The 20,109-nt window shown below is 36.4% G+C and overlaps 1 protein-coding gene across 6 annotated transcripts in view; it reads left to right on the top strand.

The window, feature by feature from the left end:
• The window catches only part of DYNC2H1 (dynein cytoplasmic 2 heavy chain 1), a 365,259-nt gene that overhangs the window by 297,194 nt on the left and 47,956 nt on the right, over positions 1-20,109 (top strand). For 5 of the 6 annotated variants that reach the window (XM_051820199.3, XM_002708539.6, XM_051820207.3 and 2 more), the window contains 2 exons: positions 4,107-4,316; positions 13,946-14,035. In XM_051820199.3, the coding sequence (XP_051676159.3) occupies positions 4,107-4,316; positions 13,946-14,035 (300 nt within the window). Of the gene's footprint in view, positions 1-4,106; positions 4,317-7,993; positions 8,161-13,945; positions 14,036-20,109 lie in introns of all 6 variants that reach the window. The other variant, XR_016219689.1, reaches the window with a different exon arrangement.

Here is a 20,109-nt window from a genome sequence, read left to right on the forward strand (position 1 = left end):
CTCTCTATATATATATATATTATATATAATATATATACATATATATAATATATATATATGAATTGCAAAAACTCAGTGTAACATTCCAGTTGTAGAGATTTTCAGCATTATTTTTTATCAGGTTCTGGTTAATTACTAACTAAATTAAACTAAAAAGAGTAATTACATTTAAACAATGAAAATAAGTGAGTTTTTGATTGAAAAAACAAAAACAAAAACAAAAAAAACAGGGTGCTTTCTAGGTCCTAACTTTATCCCAGTAAGTAGTTGCAGGACCTTAACTGAATCTTTCTTGGTCTTTTTCTTGGGTTTTTTCATAAGAAAAGAAGGAGTAATATCCTGTCTTCCTTTCCCATTCTTTGAATTTTTCACATGTTCATTCATTCATCAAATATTGATTCAAGGACTACTGTACAATAGGCTCTTTAGTGCATGCTAATGACTAAGCACAGATATTATGCTAGAGATTATAATATTTCCAAAAAATATAAGTATTACAATGTTTTTGGGGGAGGCCTAGATGAGGGAATGATCAAGTCTACTAAAAGTTAAGGAAAATTGCTTTTTTTTTTTTATTTGGAGGTTAAATGAGGAATAAGACATTCCTCATTTTTTTTGGGGGGAGGCCTAGATGAGGGAATGATCAAGTCTACTAAAAGTTAAGGAAAATTGCTTTTTTTTTTTTTATTTGGAGGTTAAATGAGGAATAAGACATTCTCTAGGTCCCCTCCCCATTCTCTAAAAGGTGGAATGGTATTCTAGGGAGAAGGAAAAGTGTGTTTGTTACTCTAACCTGAATGTAGGTTGAAAAAAAAGATTATTAAGATCAAGTCAGAAAGGGTTTTTTTTTTTTTTTGGTCATAATTTAGACAGTAGGGATGCAACAAAATTAATAAGGAGGTAGGGAGGTGATATGAAAAGATTTGTGTTCTATTAAGACAAAATTAGCAGGGGACATTGTGGCACAGTGGGTTAAAGCCCCGGCCTGCAGCGCCTGTACTCCATATGGGCACTGGTTCGAGTCCTGGCTGCTCCACTTCGGATCCAGCTCTCTGCTAATGTGCCTGGGAAAGCAGCACTAGATGTCTCAAGTCTTTGAGCCCCTGCACCCACATAGGAGACCTGGAAGAAGCTCCTGGCTCCTGGTTTTGGGTCAGCCCAGCTTTGGCTGTTGCAGCCATTTAGAGAATGCACCAGCAGATGGAAGACCTCTCTCTGTGCCTCTGCTTCTCTGTAACTCTGCCTTTCAAATAAATAAATCTTAAAAAGAAAAAGACAAAATTAGCAGTAGTATAAACAGTATGTTAGATTAAGATGATACTAGGGGGCTGAAAACCAATTAACAAGAAATTTAATAGCAAGGTGAGGGGAATTTTATTAACTATTATGACAGTGTAATATAAGAGAAGAATCAAAAGCTATATCAGAATAATAATAAATGCATGAAAACATTGCATAACACATGGATTCTTTAAGGATTAAACATTGTTATTTATTAAAAATGGATTAAAGTTTGTTATAAAAGCCCTAATACTATTCGTGATATTGCTGTATTCAATATTTTTATTAATTTGGGCCTCTGTGCTTGAGGGCTGACTTTTTTAGTGACTGTCTTTTTCAGAATATATAAAATATACATAATATAATTAAAACTTTCCACGTTTTATGTTGCCTGTTCGTGATATTATTGTCCAGATGCACAATTAAATATCTCCTTTGTGTCATTTTCCTGATTTTGTTCTGAAAGCTCAATAAGTTTAAAAAAATGACTTGCAAAATACTTAAAAGTGTAACACACAATGAGTATAATCTTATTTAATATTCTGCATATACACATTTGAAAGGGCAGTACTTTAAGATTTTTATTACATACCAGCTGCCACCTAGCAATTTTTAATAACCTGGTAGGTGATAACTATTAAGAATTACATTCTGACCAGTTTACATCTACCTTGTGTCAGTCCCACCACTTCCATTAATTCACACGTAAATTTTCATATGCTGAGATGTGTACATAAAACAATCTGATAGATTCATCAAATTGTTTTTGAGCAAATTTTCATCAAATTTTGTTGAGCAAAACATAAGTGGTAGACTTTTTTTCTGAACAAGAATTGAACCAGTAACTGTAGTTCTTTGTCTTGATTGGCAAGTCAACTTGTGTATCTATCAAATTAAACTTGAAGACACTGACGTGCTCAATCACATTTAATGCACTGAAGTTAAATAAGACTAAAATCTAGATTGCTAAAGAAAACCCTTGACAATAGTATTTTATTCTTTAACAAAAAACACTAAAATTGATCATTTCTTTCTCTAAGTCTTCTCCAATGTTCTTTCCTTTTAATTAAAGTTAGTCATAAAATTTAATTATTATATCCAGCCTTTAGAAACTTTAAGGTAGGGAACCTATGTGTAATATAACCTTTGTTGGATGAAAGTATTTCTGATTTGTGCTTAGAGCTTTTTTTGTGCTTTCTGAAACTTCTGAAGCTCTACAAATATAATCCCTGTTACGATAAGTCCCAGGTGAAAGATTTCCCTTTCATTTAGTTCTCAGGAAAGATTTTTCCCCTCCATACACCATGCTTCAAAAATTGGTATGTTTTGTTGCTTTTCATAATGAGGGTTAAGTAATTAGCAATGACTCACTTTTTGTTTGTGGAGTTCCAGTCAGCAAAACAGAAAACATGCTGAGTATTTTAACAAATGAAATGCAGGGAATTGGTTACACAAGTGTTGGGAGAGCTAAAAACGTCAAAAAGGAACAGGGAGATGACTAGATATTTTCAGGAAGCAACTGCCTCAACCAGAGCCAAGGAACAGGGGTAGAGTTTGAGGCCAACAGAATCTAGAAACTTGCGTGACTTCCAATCCAGCTCCCTGCTAATGGCCTGGAAAGAGCAGCATGGCCCAAGTGTTTGGGCCCCAGCACCCACATGGGAGACCCCGAGGAAGCTCCTGGCTCCGCTGTGGCCATCTGGGGCATGAACCAGCAGATGGAAGATCTCTGTCCGTAGCGCTCTCTGTGTAACTCTTACTTTCAAATAAATAGAGACAGAGAAAAGGGGGGTGGAGTGTTGGGGGTTTATATACTATGTGAAAGTGGCAAGCAGAACAACAACAAAAGAAACGTCATCTTTAACTAGGATTGTAAGCAGAATACACAGAGAAACTAGGATAATGGATGAGAAATAAGAAAAGAAAACTTCCCAGATTTGTCTCTTGATGGTTCTTTCGTACTTTTTAGAATACTATTCAAAGTGAATGATTTTTTCCTCTTGATCACATGAAATATTTTAAAACAAATGGGGTCCACCTCCACTTTTGGTAATGTTATAAGAAACTCCACAATTTCTGCATATCATAGCTTTTGTCAAAATATAGATATAGGAATAAATAAAAAGATAATATTCATGGATCTTGAGTTCAAGATCTTTAGTTTTCTACTGTACACATTGGCCATTCACATTTTATTTCAAAACTATGATCTTTGCTCCTCTTTGTGGAGGTGGAGTGGCAGTGTAACTGTTCTCTTTACATTGGTTTACTGGGTGCTGGTTTTTTCCCCACTTTATTGTCCTACAATGCTGATTATTGCCTCTGAACTCTGATTTACTATACCACTTCACATATTGGTGAGCTCCAGAATTACTTTCCTGTGTATTTGCAGATTTTATAAATTGGCCATTCATAAAATATTGCAAATCAATTTCAAAGGATGGTCATGTGGTACAGCAGTTAAGTCCCTACTTGAGATGCCTGCAACTTCTATCACAGTGCCTGATTGGAGTCTCAGCTACTTGATTCTCAGTCCAGGGTTCTGTTAATGTGCACTGAGGAGGCAATAGATGGTGGTAAATTACTTGGGTCCTTGGCACACACACACGGGAGACTCAGAGTTCTGGGCACCTGGTTTTGGTCTCGACCACACCTGGCTGTTGGGGGCATTTGAGGAATGAACCAGTGCATGAAAAATCCCTCTCCATCTGTCTCTCTGTCTTTCAAGTAAGTAAAGTAAATAAATAAATGACAAAATGTTTAATAACTCTTGAAGTTTATCAGTGATTTGTGTTTGCAGTAAATAGGATATATTTTTCTTTTAGAATTCAAACCTGATTCATCAGAAAGTATTTCCACCTAATGATCGACAAGGATCTCCAATATTATCATTCATTATTCTTGAACAATTCAATGCCATCCGTTTAATACAAAGTGTTCATCAGTCTCTTGCCGCTCTCAGCAAAGTCATCAGAGGAACTACCTTATTGAGTTCAGAAGTACAGAAGTTGGCAAGTGCTTTATTAAACCAAAAGGTAAGTCAGTATTAACAATATGCAGGTTTTTTTCTAAATGGCCCTTTCATCATGTGTTTTTAAGGAATCTTGTAGTTATAGTAGCAAAAACCCATGGCAAACTGGTGTAAGCCTTATAGGAACTTATTGAGTCGTGTAACTGGAAGAGTATTCCAGTTGTTACCATTAAGTCAGCTTGAAGCAGGAGCTTAAACTTGTCTCTAGGATATGTTTATATTATCTATCTAGCTATCTAGTCATTACCTATATGGAGAAATCTATCTTTATTTTGGCTCTGGATCAGGTCCTCTGTTCATAGTGGCACTCTGTTAGTCTCTCTTAAATCTTATACTACATCCTTGTTTTCCTTTTCCTATACCTTGAAATATAATCTCAGTTTATACAACAAACTTTATAATTTGAAGTAAATATATCAATCACTAGTCATTGTGGTAGTGGAGCCAGGAGGAAAGAATGTTAAGAACGTTCTGTTACTTAACTCATTTAATCACCACAGTAACACTACCAGGGATGTTACTCTTACCTCCATTTTACTGTGATGAACTTGAAGAAGAGGGGTGTTAAACAACCAGCGTTATGGAGCAGAGGGTTGCAGAGTCGGCATTTGAATCTGGGCAGATCTGATGATATATGGAAATGATTTAAATTCACTTATTTGAAATATAAATATTCTTGAGGGTGTATTTCTTTAAGATTCAACTATATGCTGTATAAGGCAAAACATAAAATGATTCAGACTAATTGTTGTTGAAATAGAAGAGGAAACTATTGATGATGTAAGAACATGAAATATGGAAGGAAACAGGAATTCCAGTAGGACTAAAACATGAGGAAGTATTGTGAAATGAATGTTGAGTTGAATTTTAAGATACTTAAAGATATGAGTTTGTATTAACTGTTGTAGGCAATAAGGTAGGATATTTTATGTAGAAATAATACCACAAAATGATTAATGTTGCCTCTGGAATATACTTATTTGAATTTCTTCTGCCACATAGTAACAGGGTAAGCTTTATTTTTTTATAAAGATTTATTAATTTATTTGAAACTCAGAGTTACACACAGAGAGTAGTCAGAGAGACAGAGGCCCTCCATCCACTGGTTCACTCCCCAGTTGGCCTCAATGGCCAGAGCTGGGCTGATCTGAAGCCAGGAGCCAGGAGCTTTCTCTGGGTCTCCTACACAGGTGCAAGGTCCCAAGGACTTGGGCCATCCTCCACTGCTTTCCCAGGCCATAGCAGAGAGCTGGATCGGAAGTGGAGCAGCCAGGACTCGAACTGGCGCCCACATCGGATGCCGGCACTGCAGGCAGTAGCTTCACTCACTACACCACACTGCTGATCCCAAGCCATGTAACCTTAACAAGTTAAATAAAATATCTCTGAGGTTTGCTTTTCTCATTTGAAGAATGAGGATAATAATAGTATCTACCTCATGGAGTTATTAGAATTAAATCATGGGTAAAGTCCTTGCAACCCTACAGATATTAGTGGCTTTGTTATTGTTACTTTAAAAGAATTTCGTTGTGAAAACAGCACTTTTTAGAGCATTCATTGTGCAAATTTAATTTAAAGAAGTAGGGATAATCATATAGGTTACTGTATTCATTTCAGTAACAGGCACTTAGGGCCTGGGAATAGGATGATTAAAGAGGTTTCTATGTGATACTAACAAAATGCAAAAGACAATTGGCAAACTTGTTTTCTTGTTTTGCTTCTATTGTTAACCACCTGGGTAGCATTTTGGCACAAACGCTTGAATAAAATGAACAGCTTAACATTAAATTATTTTCTTTTTTTTTTAAAGACACTGTTTTTTTAAAGATTTATTTATTTATTTGGAAGTCAGAGTTACACAGAAAGAGGAGAGGCAGAGAGAGAGGTCATCCATCCGATGGCTCACTCCCCAGGTGGCCGCAACAGCCAGAGCTGCACCATCTGAAGCCAGGAGCTTCTTTCAGGTCTCCCACACAGGTGCAGGGGCCCAAGGACTAAATACTGTTTCCACAGGCCAGCCAGATACTGGAATGGAATTCTCCCATCCTTTCATCGATAGCTTTCCTTATTATCAAAAGTTGATTGCACATGCTTATTAAATCAGCTACTACTGGTTAATGTAAGAACAAAGTGACCTGCATATACCCAGAATTTCTAGTCTGTTGGGATTCTCCTTTAGTTTTCCTGACTTACTACTGTCATCTTGCCATGATACTATATTGATACTATATTTAAATCAGATTTTAATATCTCAGTGCTTAGTTTTCTACTTGTTCTTTTTAAAAAAAATATCTATTTATTTGGAAATCAGAGTTACACAGAGAAGGAGGGGTGGGGGATGGGGGTCTTCCATCCGCTTGTTCACTCCCCAAATGGCCATAACTGAAGGAGCTGCTCTGATCCAAAGCCAGGAGCCAGAGCCCCCTACAGGTCTCCCATGGGGGTGCAGGGGCCCAAGGATTTGGGCCATTTTCCACTGCTTTCCAGGCCATAGCAGAGAGATGGATCGGAAGTAGAGCAGTTGGGAATTGAAGCGGCACCCATATGGGATGCGGCACTGCAGGCGGCAGCTTTAGCTGCTATGTCACAGCACCAGCCCCCTACTTGTTCTTTTTTCATTAATTTAGTAAATAGAAAATAGAATATATACTACAGTAAGTCTTTAATACTATGCTGAAACTTTACTCTATTTTTTTTAAGGAATTATTTATTTGAAAGTTACAGAGAGAATGAGGGAGATCTTCCACCCATTGGTTCACACTCCAAGTGGCCACAATGGCCAGGGTTGAACCAAGCCAAAGCCAGGAGCTTCATCTGGTGGCAGTGGTGCAAAAACTTGGACCATTTTCCACTGCTTTTCCCAGTCCACTAGCAGGGAACTAGATCAAAGTGGGCAACCAGGACTCAAACTGGCACCCAAATGAGATGCCAGCTTTACCTGCTATGCCACAACACCAGCCCCAGAACTTTTATTCTTAAAACTGGAATGTAGTAAGTTAAAGATGTATGTTATAAACACTAAAGCAACCAATAAAAATAACAAGAGATGTCTACATCATGAAATAGTATAGGACATGAGATGGAACCATCTTTACTCAGTTAATCCAAAACAGAGTTCAGAAAATAGAAGTCAAAAACTACCAGGATCAGGAGTAAGAAAGGAGGTATCACTGCAGTTCCTACAAACATTAAATTAATAAGAGAATATTATTCAACAACTTGATGCCCATAAATTCAGTAACTTAGATGTGACTTATACAAATTTCTTCAAAGAAACTTGCTACCAGAGCTCATTCAAAAAGAAATAGCCTAATCAACCTACCTGTGTCCACTGGCATAGCTGAATTGGTTGTTAAAGCCTTTCTACAGGGGGCTGGCGCTGTGGCATAGCAGGTAATCTACTGCTGCCATTCATGTTCCCGCTGCTCCACTTCTGCTCCAGCTCTCTGCTATGACCTGGAAAAACAGTGGAAGATGGCCCAAGTCCTTGGGCCCCTGCACCCATGTGGGAGACCTGGAAGAAGCTCCTGGCTTTGGATTGGCACAGCTCCGGCCGTTGTGGCCATCTGGGGAGTGAACCAGAGGATGGAAGACCTCTCTTTCTCTCTCTGCCTCTCCTCTGTCTCTGTGTTGACTCTGACTTTCAAGTAAATAAATAAATCTTTTTTTTTTTTTTTAAAGCCTTTCTACAATGAGAGTGCTTGGAATTCACTGGTGAAATCTAACATGTTTAAGGAAGAAATAATACCAACTGTAGGCAACTGGGGATATTTCTCTACTTTATCTAAGAGATCAATATTGCTTTACATCCAAAGCTAACAAGTTATGAAGTTTGCTGTACAAGATTAGTAAGTTTTGGAGATCTATCTATCATGCAACATATAGCATATTGTTAAGAATACTATAATGTACACTTAAGATTTTGCTTCATTTTTAATGTCTTTTTAAAATAGCATTTTTGCCTAAATCTTAATTTATTTTTATCATTTCTTTCCAGATAATATATCCATTAGTTTAACTACCCCACAAATTAATGGGCTGGTCCTTAGTTAATCCCTCATTTCAGTTCTGTCACCCTGGTCTCATTAATGGTGCTTTCTTTTTCTATTGTCTTTCTTTCCAGGACCTATTTGCAAATTAAAACTTATTATATGTTTACCTACCTCTGAAGACTTGCCTCAAGCATTTTCTCCACCAGAAAACCTTTTCTGACCCTTGCGTTGTTTCACAACCTGAATTTATTGTATCCCACCTCTATGTCCACTGTCACAATGCTTGTTAGTATAGGAAAGCTTGCTGTACAGTCTTGTAGCTGTTTCTTATTGTCTATTTCCTGTTTCAACTAGCACAAGCTCTTGTATACAGAATTGTATTATTTTTTAGTGTCCCTAGCACTTAGCCAGTGAATGAACAAATGAAAACCCTTTTCATGTTCTCTTTTACTTCTTTATCTCTCATAAACAATATGGGATGAATTATTGAAAAGGGATTATATTTAAAGCCACATCTGGAATCAAATTTACTAACACTTATTTAAAAAATCCTTAAGATGAGTTAAATAAGCTTATTTTAAACCTCATTTCCCCACCATTATTTTAATTCACAATAATTGTCTCCTGTTGAGTTACAGATTGTGTATGTAAATTATCATAGAAATATAAAATAAACTGAAGGTGGTATTGATGCAAACAAATGGACTATAGACCAGGTTACTTAATTTTATATTCTGGATCTGCCATTTACTAGCTCTGTGATTTGGGCAATCTACTACCTTTGACTCCATTTTTACCTCTTTGAAATAGAAATTACAGTAGTACCTACTTCTGAAGATTATTTTGAAGAATATGTGAGATGGTACATACCAAAAACTTCTCACAGTTAGCGGAACATAGTAAGCACAAAATAAATATTACCTTTTTAAAAATTCTAACTTTTATAAAAATCTAACAACTTTCAATGCATGATTTAACAGCTTCATCCTTTGTTAAAACTAACTTCAATAAATCATTTTCCCCTTATACATGATATATAATCCATTCTTTAGGTGCCACATGGAGCTTCAGCTTTATGTCTTCTTTATTGGTTTCTATTCTGTAGGATAAAGACTATATTTTTTCATCTTTATTTCTCATGTTTTTTCTAACATGTCTCTATCACATCATATTACTATCATGTTTTAATTCTCTATAATGTGCTTAAACACTGTGTAATTTTTTCTAATAAGTTTACAGTCTTTATCTCTCAGTAAAATAGAACTTTTGTGAAAGCAAGGACTTTATAGTGCCTGTACATTGTAGCCATTCAGTAAATAATTTCTGAATGGAAAAATAATGACTTAAACATTTATTGAATGAGTGTATTAGATTTGACAATAATATTGGTAACCCTTAGTTATATATTGCCGCATATTAAATTGCTCTAAAACTTAGTGGCATAAAATAGGAAAGATTATTATGTCTTAGTATCTGTGAGTCAGAAATATGAGTGCCATTTAGCTGAATTTTCTGGCCCTGAGTATCTCAGAATACTACAGTTTGTTGTCTGCCAAGGCTGTGGTGATCTCAGCTTCTGAGATCATTCAAGGGGTGGCTGTGGGTAGGCCTACCTCAGAGTTCCTTGCCACATGGGCCTCCCCATAAAGCAAATTACAGTGTGGCAGCTTTTTCTCTTAGAATGAGCAAAGGATGTATAGTAATGAGAAAGAGAGACCGAAGTCAAAGTTTATGACCTAATATCTGAAGTGATATTACAATACCTTTACTGTATTCTTTCATTAGAAGCAAGTCACTAGAAACAGTTCCTATTCAAGGCAAGGAAAATCAGAAGAACATTAATGCCAATTGACAGGTATTGTTAGGAGTATCTTGGGTATTGCCTACTACAGTAATTTTCATTTTATATAGTAAGCACTGTGGAAAAGAGCATCTTTTCTCCAATAGAAGAAATATGGAAATGTGAAAATCTAATGTAACAGTTATCTGTTGCTGCATAGCTATCTTACAACTTAATAGCTAACAACAAAAACAGTCATTTAACTCATTATTATGTAATATGGGCAGGATCTATTGGGGAAGATTTGTGTCTGTTCCCTGTACCACCAGTTGAGGCAGCTCAGCCTGGAGCTGCAAATTCTACTTACAAGAAAGATCTCCACGAGTGAGATCCCAGTGGAAAGAACGGGTCATCAAAGAAGGAGGTACCTTTCTCTGAAGGGAGGAGAGAACTTCCACTTTGACCATGGCCTTGTCTAAATATGATCAGAGTCAGTGAACTCAGGGGGCTTCCATAGCCTTGGCAGCTCATGACAAGAGCCTAGGGTGATTACTGAGGCCATAAACAAGAGTGTCAATTTGTTAAGTCAACAACAGGAGTCACTGTGCACTTACTCCTCATGTAGGATCTTTTTCCTTAGTGTACTGTACATTGAAATTTAATGCTCTAACTAGTACTCAAACAGTATTTTTCACTTTATGTTTCTGCGTGGGAGCAAACTGTTGAAATCTTTACTTAATGTATGCTAAACTGATCTTCTGTATATAAAGAGAATTGAAAATAAATCTTGATGTGAATGGAAGGGGAGAGGGAGTGGGAAAGGGGAGGGTTGCAGGTGGGAGGGACATTATGGGGGGTAAGCCATTGTAATCCATAAGCTGTACTTTGGAAATTTATATTCATTAAATAAAAGTTAAAAAAAAAAAAAAAGATACATGGTCACATTGCTGGCAAGTTGGCACTGACTTGACTTGAAAGATCACCAGGACTGGTGGACAGAGGCCTTGATTTTTCTACATGTGGCCTATCTAAGTAGGCCTAGCCAAGGGATGCCTGACTTCCTCACAATACATTATCTTTTCCAAGAATGTGCATCCAAGGAACAGAAAATGAAAGTGACTCATTTGTTAAGGCCTAGATCTGGACACTGACAGACCACTGCTTCTTCCTTACTCTGTTGGACGTGTTATCACAGAGCCTGTATTTGAGGCAGCAACATAGATCCCAACTGTCAATAGGAGGAGTGTCAATAATTTGGGAGCCATGTCTTTAAGACTGCCACTGTCTGTCCCTTGGGTACAAATTTCTTGCATTTGTCCCAGTGTAAAATATAGTCATCTTCCAAATCCCCCCATATTCATTCCATTATAGCATTCAGCTCAGGCTTAAAGGATAAGATTTGATTATCTAAATTAAGGTGAAAGTATTAATACAACTTCTTGGTTTTATTTCTTCAAAAATAAGTCCTCAAGTATGACTGCCATCTAAAGACCAGTGTACTGCAGAGACAAATTATCTCTCCCCTACAAACGCAGTATTAACTGCTAAGACAGGCATAGGGTTTTAGCAACAGACATTTTTATTCAACAGAGAGTGGTTAGTGAAGGGGGACTACCACATCCTCAGCAATAGTGAAATCTAATCAAGCTCCTGTTTCCGCTTGTTGTATGGGGTACTGTGTTATTCCCAAGATTATCTGTGATTGTTGTCTTAAACCTCTGAGTTCTTCATTCTGACCTCTGAATTATCCATTCATTTCAATAAAATGTAGCTCATATTCGCTGCTCAGTGGTTTTCTCAGTCTTTTTTTGTTCTGCCCATAGAAATCCTGGTGTCCAGTGTTTTCTGTTCATTACCCTTTTTCCTACCATTTAATCCCAAGTTGTTAGAGTTTATACTAGAACAATTTTCTTAAGGCTGTTTGCTATGAAGCTGAGATTCACTCCATTGAGTCCCTGTTGATTAACAGAGAAGTATCTACAAGAATACCCTTAAAAGTCCTTAGAGTACTTTTTTCTGAGATTTTTTTTTTTTTTTTTTTAGCTCCTCTTAAGTCCTGAAAGCCTCTCATGGTTCCACTAGTATTATCTTAGGAGTCCTGTTAGTTTTCACTTACACTCTCCTAAAGATACTTCCAGCTTCAGTCCAATGCCATATGCTTTGGCTTTTGTTAAGTCAGCACCTCACATCTAGGTACCAAAATCTCTTTCAGTTATATCTTGGTACAGAACAAGCCTCACCAAAACTCACTGGCTTAAAAACAGTATCATTATTTTGAAGCAGTCATTTAAATTTAGCTTAGAATCTGAAATTTGGGTAAGGCTTGGTAGAGAAAGCTTGTCTCTGCCGTATCACTCACTCATTTCGCTGACAAATGGTGCTGGCTGAAAGCTGAGACAAAGACAGTGGGACTTCTGAGCATGGTGCCTGGATTTTAAGATTGAGAGTGTAAAAAGGACATAGAGCCAGCCAATTTATTAAAGACTGTTCCTGGAAAGTGGCACATTATCACCTCCGCTGTATGCCACTTGCCAAGTCATCAGTCAGGCCCATATTCAAAGAAAGGAACCCAGATCTCTGGTTTGAAGAGGTAAAGAATCAAAGGGTTTGAGGGTTATGTTTTAAAATCACCAGCCCTGTTTGAGTTAAATCACAATTCTGAGATCTTACTACTCCTCTCAGGTAAATGGATTACATGCTTTCTACAGTTCTTTTCTACTGTAAATTCAATTCTAATTCCAGTTTCCCATGTATTATTGATATATTCTAGCCCAGACTCTTTTCACAACTATGTAACCCAATAATGTTTCAGAGGATGAAATTGATATTCTCTCCTTATAACTTCAGATAAATAAGATACTAAGTTTTCATGTTATTTACAAAAAACATGTAAATCCTCATAAAATAAGGCATAATATTATTGTAAGGTCCAGGGTTTCAGCACCAATATAAGCACACCACAAATCACACCAGACATCGGAGTAAGGGAAGTTTATTGGGGGAAACCCGACAGACTGGAGGGAAGGGGCGAAGAAGGAAAAAGAGTAAGAAGAGGAGAGGAGAGCAAGAGAGGAGAAGAGCAGAGAGGGAGAGCGCCACTTGTTCAGGAACAGAGTCTTTTAAAACTTCACCGGGGATCGGGCAGGGAAGCAGGAGCACTGAACCCCATTAGGATGAGGGTTGAGCTGACACCAGTGGTTGGGCCATGTGGCCACCTGGCTTCCAGCAATGGCAGTGGGGGCTAGAGCCTAGGATGGTGTCCTGGTGTAGATAGCACCATAGATAAAACTGTGACATTTTCCTAACAATTATAATAAACATGAATTTATATATTACTTGTGAATTAAAGATATAAGTTATTAATGGAGAATGCTAGCTGACAGAAATTCAGATGTTAGGAAAAGAAAAAAAATTATAGTTTCCTTAGTTTTATTTATTTTTAGAATATTTACATTTCTTCTCTTTATACCATATATCTCAATCTACCAGTAGAAAGTTTCCATTCTACTGCTCTATTTAGGATTTAAAGGAATTTTGTGGAGACCAAGAAATTTTTTCTGTAAAATCTTTATCATTTAAAAAATGAATTTGACAAAATTGGATTTCATTATGTGCTACATAGTATTTTAAGAAAGCCAGTTTAAGTTCATTTGTTAAGAATTTTTACTTTTAAGGATGAATAATTTGTTTTATCTGTTTACCAGTTTTAATAAGATCAAATAAAAACAAACATAGCTTAATGAAATGAATTCAGAATACTGATTTTTTTATTACAGCAAAAAATTTTCCCAAACACTAACGTTACATAAAGTCTTTTTTATATGATATACAATATACTTAACTTCACCCTTTTTATTACAGTGTCCCCTCACATGGCAGAGTAAGTGGGAAGGCCCCGAGGATCCCTTACAATACCTTAGAGGGCTTGTCGCTCGTACCCTTGCAATACAGGTAAGACTAAATAATTTAGTAATTGTATTGTGTGACTGTATAGTTGTTCATATTGAAATAACATATATAGTAGTGACTAGTAAGAATGATAATATTATATATTTAAATAATCATTATTCCCTATTGTGTCATCTGTGATTTTTATATACTAAACTTTGGGGGGAAAAGTGTGTTCTTTCTACTTACTGTGGCTTTTTACCATTTTCAAGAATTTAGAGAAAAATATGCAGTTTTAATAGGTAGATCACACAAGTGGCAACTGAAACCAATTTATGACAATGAGTAGTTTGGTTTAGCAAGTACCCCCTTTTGGAAACTGCTTTTTTTTTTTTTTTTTTTTCCAAAGTGATCTAGTAAATTTAGTGTAAACCAGTCAGATAATTGCAGGGAAATCAAATAGAATTAAAAACTTTATAGATGGAACTAGAATGCACTTTTAGGAATAACATGGTATAGGATGGTTGGTGCGTGTAAGGTACTTTTTTCCTTTGTAGTTTTTCTGCTCTCTTACTACCTTCTTCTTTACTTGGTGTATCTGCTTCAAAAACACTCTTCTTTACCACATTAACTTCTGTCCTATGAATAACTTGATTTGTTTACTTCTTGATACAGCAGTCTTTATCCACATTTTTTAAAGCTTTTATTTAATGAATGCAAATTTCATAGGTAAACTTTACGAATATAGTGGTTCTTCCCCATATACACACCCTCCCACCCCCATACCCATCCCACCTTCTACTCTCTCCCATCCCATTCATCAATTCATTTTTAATTAACTTTATACAGAAGACCAACTCTGTACTAAGTGAAGATTTCAACTGTTTGAGCCCACACACACACACACACACACACAATGTATAAAGTACTGTTTGAGAACAAGTTTTGCAGTTAATTCTCATCTTACAACTCCTTAAGGACAGAGGTCCTAATTTAACAATTAACACTCTTTTATGAAGTCAGTGATCACCCAAGGCTCTTGCCATAAGCTGACAAAGCTATGGAAGCCTTTTGTGACCTCTAACTCCATCAGTATTTAGACAAGGCCGTAAGCAAGGTGGAAAATCTCTTCTCCCTTCAGAGAAAAGTACATTCTTCTTTGATGGCCCCTTCTTTCCACTGGGGTCTTATTCACAGAGATCCTTCATTAGGATATTTTATACAACAGTGTCTTGGCTTTCCTTGCCTGAAATGCTCTCATGGGCTTTTTAGCCACATCCAAATGCCTTAAGGGCTGATTCTGAGGTCAGAGTGTTCTTCAAAGCAGTTGTAATTCTATGAGTCTGCTTTCCATGTTGGACATTCCCTCCTTTTTAATTCTATTATTATTATTACCAGGCACTTGATGCTATTTATATGATCTCTTTAACATTTAATCCTATCTATATCTTCACTTTAACACTTAATATGATCACTTTAACAATTAAATTGTCATTTTTACTAGAAATTTTAATGGAATTTTGAGTACCATGACAAGTTTTTAAACTGTACCCTTAAGAGTAAGACCGTAGGACTGTATACAGAACTATACAGCTTTCAATTTACAAACTTGTTCCTTCCTCTTTTATTCCACCTCTTATTTTTTACTGAGATCTATTTTCAATTGACTTTATATACATATGATTAACTCTATGCTAAGAGTTCAACATATAGTATGATAAAGAGAAAAGAAGAAAATGAAAAAACTGTTCCTCGACAGTCAAGATGAGGGCTGTGGAAGTCATTGTTTTTCAAAGTGTCAATTTCACTTCTACAGCTTTTGTTTTAGGTGCACTATTAGTTCTCACATATCAGGGAGAACATATAGTATTTATCCCTTTGGGACTGGGAGCTTATTTCATTCAGTATGATGTTTTCCAGAATCCTCCATTTTGTTGCAAATGACCAGATTTCATTTATTTTTACAGCTATGTGGTATTCCATAGTATCAATATCCCATAATTTCTTTATCCAGTCTTCAGTTGGTAGGCATTTAGGTTGATTCCAGGTCTTAGCTATTGTGAACTGAGCTGTAATAAACAAGGAGGTGCAGATAGATCTTTCACATGCTGATTTCTTTCCCCTTGAGTAAATTACAAGAGTGGGATGGCTAGGGTATATGGCAGGTTTATATTCATATTTTTGAGGTATCTACATATGTCTCCCATAGTGGCTTTACCTGTTTTTCATTCCCACCAACAGTGGATTAGTGTCCCTTTTTCCCCACATACTCATCAGCATCTGTTGTTGGTAGATTTCTGTATGTGAGCCATTCTAACTTGGGTGAGGTAAAACCTCATTGTGGTTTTGATGTGCATTTCCCTGATTGCTAGTGATCCTGAACATTTTTTCATGTGTCTGTTGGCCATTTGGATTTCCTCTTTTGAAAAATGCCTGTTAAAGCACTCTGGCCTCAGAATCAGACCTTAAGGCATTCAGATCTGGCTGAAGAGCCCATGAGAGTATTTTAGACACGGAAAGCCAAGACATTCTGGCAAAAAACAAACAAACAAACACACACACACCTAAATGAAAGATCTCTGTGAGTGAGATCCCAGTAGAAAGAATGGGCCATCAAAGAAGGCCTTTCTCTGAAGGGAGGAGAGAACTTCCACTTTGACCATGGCCTTGTCTAAATATTATCAGAGTCGGTGAACTCAGGGAGCTTCCATAGCCTTGGCAGCTCATGACAAGAGCCTAGGGTAATTACTGAGGCCATAAACAAGAGTGTCAAATTGTTTAGTCTACAACAGGAGTCACTGTGTACTTACTCCTCATGTAGGATCTCTGTCCTTAATGTGTTGTCCAATGTGAAGTAATGCTATAACTAGTACTGAAACAGTATTTTACACTTTATGTTCTGTGTGGGTGAAAACTGATGGAATTTTTACTTAATACATACTAAATTGATCTTCTGTGTATAGAGATAATTGAAAATGAATCTTGATGTGAATGGAATGGGAGAGGGAGCGGGAGATGGGAGGGGTGCAAGTGGGAGGGACATTATGGGGGGGGAAGCCATTGTAATCCATAAGCTGTACTTTGGAAATTTATATTTACTAAATAAAAATTTAAAAAATAAATAAATGTAATAGTCCATGGGGAAAAAAAGAAAAATGCCTGTTAAAGTCCTTTGCCCTTCTCTTAACTGGCTTGTTTGTTTTGTTACTGTGGAGTTTCTTGATCTCTTTGTAGATTCTGGTTATTAATCCTCTATTGTGTAGTTTGCAAATAATTTCTCCCATTTTATGGGTTGCATTTTAACTTTCCTGACTGTTTCCTTGGCTGTACAGAAGCTTCCCAGTTTGAAGTAATCCCATTTGTTAATTTAGGCTCTGACTGCCTGTGCCTCTTGGGTCTTTTCCAGGAGTTCTTTGCCTCTGCCAATGTCTTGCAGGGTTTCCCCAATGATCTCTAATAATTTGATGGTGTTGGGTAGTAGATTTAGGTCTTTAATCCATGTTGAGTAGATTTTTATGTAAGGTGTAAGGTAGTGGTCTTGCTTCATACTTCTGCATGTGGAAATCTAGTTTTCCCAGCACCATTAGTTGAAGAGACTGTCATTGCTCCAGGGATTGGTTTTAGCTCCTTGGGCAAATATAAGTTGGTTGTATTTTGGATTGATTTCTGGTGTCCCTATTCTGTTCCATTGGTCTATCCATCAGTTTCTATACCAGTACCATGCTGTTTTGATTATAACTGCCCTGTAGTAGGTCCTGAAATCTGGTATTGCGATGCCTCTGGCTTTGTTTTTGTTGTATAAGATTGCTTTAGCTATTCAAGGCCTCCTGTGCCTCCATATGAATTTCAGCATCATTTTTTCTAGATCTGAGAAGAATGTCTCTGGTATTTTGTTTAGTATCACATTGAATCTGTAAATAGCTTTCAGAAAAATGGACATTTGGATGATCTTGATTCTTCCAATACATGAACATGGGAGATTTTTCCATTCTTTGTTATATTCTTCTAATTCTTTCTTTATGTCTTGTAATTCTCATCATAGTGATCTTTAACGTCCTTGGTTAAATTTATTCCAAGGTGTTTGATTGTTTTTGTAGCCATTGTGAATTGGATTGATCTTAAAAGTGCTTTATTAGCCATGGAATTTTCTGTGTATACAAAGGCTATTGATTTTTGTGTGTCAGTTTTATATCCTGCCACTTTACCAAACTCAATAGTCTCTTAGTGGTGGATTCTCTCTATATAGAATCATGCCATGTTCAAATAGTAATAGTTTGACTTCCTCCTTCCCATTTTGTATCTCTCAGATTTCTTTTTCTTGCTTAATGGCTCTGGCTAAAACTTTCAGGACTAAATTGAATAGCAATCGTGAGAGTGGGCATCCCTGTTCTGGCATCAGATCTCAGTGGGAATGCTTACATCTTTTCCTATTAAACAAAATCCTGGCTGTGGGTTTGTCATAAATTGCCTTGATTGTGTTGAGGAATGTTCCTTTTAAACACAGCTTGCTTAGAGGTTTCATCATGAAAGATATTGTATTTTGTCAAATGTTTTCTCTGCATCTATTGAGATAATCATATGATTTTTGTTCTTCAGTTCGTTAATATAATGTGTCACATTGATTTGCGAATTTTGAACTATCCTTGCAAACCATGGATAAATCTCACTTCGTCCAAGTGAATGATCTTTCTATTTTTTGGATTTAATTGGCTAGAATTTTGTTGAGGATTTTTGCATCTGTTTATCAGGGAAATTTAGTTCTCTTTCTCTGTATCTTTCTTAAGGGTTAGTGATTAAGGTGATGCTGACTTCATAGAAGGAGTTTGGGACGATTCCCGCCCTTTCAGATTTTTTTTTTTAGCTTTTATTTAATGAATATAAATTTCCAAAGTACGACTTATGGATTACAATGGCTTCCCCCCCATTCCGTCCCTCCCACCTGCAACCCTCCCCTTTCCCACTCCCTCTCCCCTTCCATTCACATCAAGATTCATTTTCGATTATCTTAATATACAGAAGATCAGCTTAGTAACTTGAAAAAAATTGAAGTTAGTTCTTCTTTAAATGTCTGGTAGAATTCAACAGTGAAGCCATCTGGTCCTGGGCTTTTCTTTGTTGGGAGGGTCTTTATTACTGATTTAATTTCTTTCTTGGTTATGGGTCTGTTTAGGTTTTCTGTGTCTTCATGGCTCAATTTAGGTAGGTTGTATGTGTCTAGGAATCTATCCATTTTCTAGGTTTCCCAGTTTGTTGGCATACAACTCTTTGTAGTGGTTTCTGATGATTCTTTTTATTTCTGTGTTATCTTGTTACATTGCCTTTTTCATATCTAATTTCATTGATCTGGGTCTTCTTTCTCCTTTTTTTTTTTTTTTTTGTTAGTTGGTTCAGTGGTATTTCAGTTTTGTTTATTTTTTCAAAAAAATCTCTTCATTTTGATCTTTGGTATTTTTATGTTTCACTTTTGTTCTCTTATTTTAATTATTTTGTTTCTTCTACTAATTTTGAGTTTGGTTTGCTGTTTTTCTAGATCCTTGAGATGCATATATAGTTCATTTATTTGGTGCCTTTTCGGTTTCTTGATTTAGGCACAAATTTCTATAAACTTTCCTCTTACCACTGCTTTAGCTGTATCTCACAAATTTTGGTATGTTGTATTGTCTTCATTTGTTTCCAGAAATTTTTGATTTTGATTTTGATTTTCTATGACCCACTGTTAATTCAGAAACATGTTCCTCATTCTGCCTGTGTTTGCAGATGAAGTAGAGATTCTTGATTTGTTGATTTCCAGCTTCATTGCATTGTGGTCTAGAATATGCATGGTATGATCAATTTTTTTTTTTTAATTTGCTGAGACTCACTTTATGGCCTAGTATATGATCAATCCTAGAGAAAGTCCCATGCACTGAAAGAAAAAAAATGTGTTCTCTGTGGCTGTAGGGTAGAAGGTTCTGTAGATATCTGCTAGGTCCATTTAGTGTATGGTTTTATTTAACTCTGTTGTTTCCTTGTTGATTTTCTGTCTGGTTGATCTGTCCATTGCTGAGAGTGAGGTATTGATGCTCCCTGTTACTATTGTATTTGAGTCTATATTCACCTTAAATCCCTTAGCAATTCTTTTAAATAGCCATATTCCC

Source organism: Oryctolagus cuniculus, chromosome 1 (assembly GCF_051225735.1).
Source record: "Oryctolagus cuniculus isolate XC-2025 breed Fujian yellow rabbit chromosome 1, ASM5122573v1, whole genome shotgun sequence".
NCBI classification, from domain to species: Eukaryota; Metazoa; Chordata; class Mammalia; order Lagomorpha; family Leporidae; genus Oryctolagus; species Oryctolagus cuniculus.